Source organism: Gavialis gangeticus, unplaced genomic scaffold (assembly GCF_001723915.1).
Source record: "Gavialis gangeticus isolate Ggan-Ray unplaced genomic scaffold, GavGan_comp1, whole genome shotgun sequence".
Lineage (NCBI taxonomy): Eukaryota > Metazoa > Chordata > Crocodylia > Gavialidae > Gavialis > Gavialis gangeticus.
The window spans coordinates 57,798,216-57,800,819 of NW_017729032.1; the positions used below are offsets into that span (position 1 = coordinate 57,798,216).

Consider the following 2,604-nt stretch of genomic DNA (forward strand, 5'->3'; position numbering starts at 1 on the left):
TCTCCAGGCTGGCCGCATCCTTTTTAAAGTGCGGTGCCCAGAACTGGAATTGATTTTTTTTTTCCTAAAATATTCTTTTGGGAAAAAAAATCCATAATTATGCAAAAAATCACAAATACTTCAAATGGTTTTGTTGTAAAGAAAAATATTTTTGTGATAAATAAGATAAGGTTAGCATTTTCTATTAAATGTTTGGATTTATTAATTTTTTTCGCTTTTGTAAACACTTATGTGAAAAATCACATTCTAATCAGCTTTTAAAATGACCAGAAATTAAAATATGGGTTTTTACCTGATATTGATGATGTCTTCTCAAATTATCAGCTGCACGCCTCTGAAAAGAAAAATGTTTGAGACAATGAATGGTATTAATGGTAGTAAACCATTTACAGATGGTAGCCTGTAGTGCTCTGCATTGGATTACTACTAATCAGGTGATTGGGAAGCCTGGTTCAGGCTCTTCAGATAAGTTCCCAGAGCTGGTGAAAGGCCCATCCTAGACAGGAGTTGAACAAGAGTGAGGGCTGTTAACATTAAAAGCACAGCTATATTTTCTATGTTCTGACAAAAGAAGCTCTTTTTCAGCACCAGTTCAAGCATATTGGGAGCAGGGGGCAGGCATATGTCTTCAGTTCCCCTAAATCGCTATCATGGGTATGTATATAGTGGCCATATCATTGACACAAATCATAAGATTTTTCCTTTAACTAAAAATAAACTCTGCATAAAGGGAGAAAGTAAAGGGACCAAAATTACTATTCAAAGCTTGGAAAGTAGTTACATATGGCCCCCATGGATTCCCTATAGTTTAAAAAGTGTATTCTACCACCCTACTTCATTCTTGCTTCCTCATGCCATGAAAGAAACTCCAAGAGTCTATTGCACACTGTGTGAGAATGCAGTTTCTAAGAGCAACAGTAAGGTTGAGCTCTGAATTGATGAGCCATAGGTCAGACACAATACCTAAAAGCGTATCTATATAACCAGGACAATGACTTTATATTTAACAAGCAAAAAAAAAATGTTGGTAGGATGAAATGAGTTAAATCTAGCACTGTTTGTACTGCAATACCTAATGGGTTTCAGGATGCATAGTAAAAATAATGTATTTCTTGTTCAGCTGATAAAATAATTATGCCCTTAATAACAATTTGAGTCTTTGTTTTTTCTTTCTCTTTGGGTGTGCCTAGTTAGTTGGGGAGATCTCTTTTGATTTTAACTCCTATGTTTGCCACCTGAAAAGTGCCTAACTTTTTGGAAAATAAACCTGCAATGTTGCGTTGCCTTAACACAAAAACTAAGCACACAACCAGATAAAATACAACATAATTCTATAATAAATTAGGCACATTCATATACTGTCTTCGGTGCTTGTACTGATGGACTAATTTGTAATTTATTTATGACTGGTAATTTTTCTATGGTAGTAGTTTCCAATCTGTTCTTGGATTTGTCTCTTTTAACTTACTGCAATCATGATGAGACACTAGGATGTAGGGCTTGGTGGGGGAATTGCATGCGTTTAGCTTGTCTAAGTAAACACTGTAGGCAATGGCTTCCTAAGTGAGCAGCTTTGCTTTAGATTCGCTGTTGCTCTCCCAGATAAGATGTCTGTGTCTTATGTCAGTATGTTGTGCATGCTAAATATGTGTTGCAATACCACTCGTAACTCAGTTACCTCAAGAGTGGGGGAAATGCTTAGCATTTAGTCGAATATGCTCAAAATACAATATTTACAGCTGAAGGGATGGTGCCCTCCCACACCCTACAATAAAGCAGCTTTTAGTTTTGCACTGTTTCAAATTGGACCACAAGATGGGGATATCTCATTCCTGTTGAGAGGAAATCCCAAGAACATGTAAGTCCACAAGTGACAAATCTGACTTGCAGGTAATGAACTAAGAATCACATAAAGATATAACAGGTGCATTTAACTCTGGGTAAAGATGGTGAACCTAATAAATAAATAAATAAATCTGCCTCCCACTTTGCAGAAAACACACCACCATGGATCACTTCTCTGACTTTATATTACAGTAAAATGCAAAATAAACACAGCAGCTGAATTTTGTCCCCATTTCAGCTCCTGCTGTTGAAGTACAAGATCATGGGAATCAGGCTGGTCTGATCTTGCACCAGCTGAAGTCAATAGCAATATTTCAAGCAGCACAAGATGAGGTTTTAGCACACAACACAGAAATGTGGGACTTTGGCTGACTGTTCTAACATATTTGTCCATGTAAATATTCCCAGAATATTTCTCCTACAGCTACAATAGTACTTTATTAATAGTACTAGAAATCTGAAGAATATGTTTGTGTGTGTGTGCATGCATACACATAGACACATAGATTTCATACATTTCATAGACTTTAGGGCTGGAAGGGACCTTGTGAGATCACTGGGTCCAAGGGGTAGCAAGTCAGCTAGGGTCAGATCACCCCAGCAAGATAAGAATCCAGGCATTTCTTAAATGTATCCAGAGTAGCTGGAGGTTTGGATGGTAAAGAAATTTTTCCTTATGTCCAGTCTAAAATGGTCTTCCAGCTGTTTGCGACCGTTAGACCTTGCCTTCCCTTGGGATGCCCTGGTGAGCAAACATTT

The 2,604-nt window shown here is 37.4% G+C and overlaps 1 protein-coding gene across 1 annotated transcript in view; it reads right to left on the reverse strand.

Moving 5' to 3' along the window:
- TRPC4 (transient receptor potential cation channel subfamily C member 4) overlaps positions 1-2,604 on the reverse strand; it is a 308,233-nt gene that overhangs the window by 10,781 nt on the left and 294,848 nt on the right. Inside the window, exon 9 of the mRNA XM_019525278.1 lies at positions 293-334. Within this exon, the coding sequence (XP_019380823.1) occupies positions 293-334 (42 nt within the window). The remainder of the gene's footprint in view (positions 1-292; positions 335-2,604) is intronic.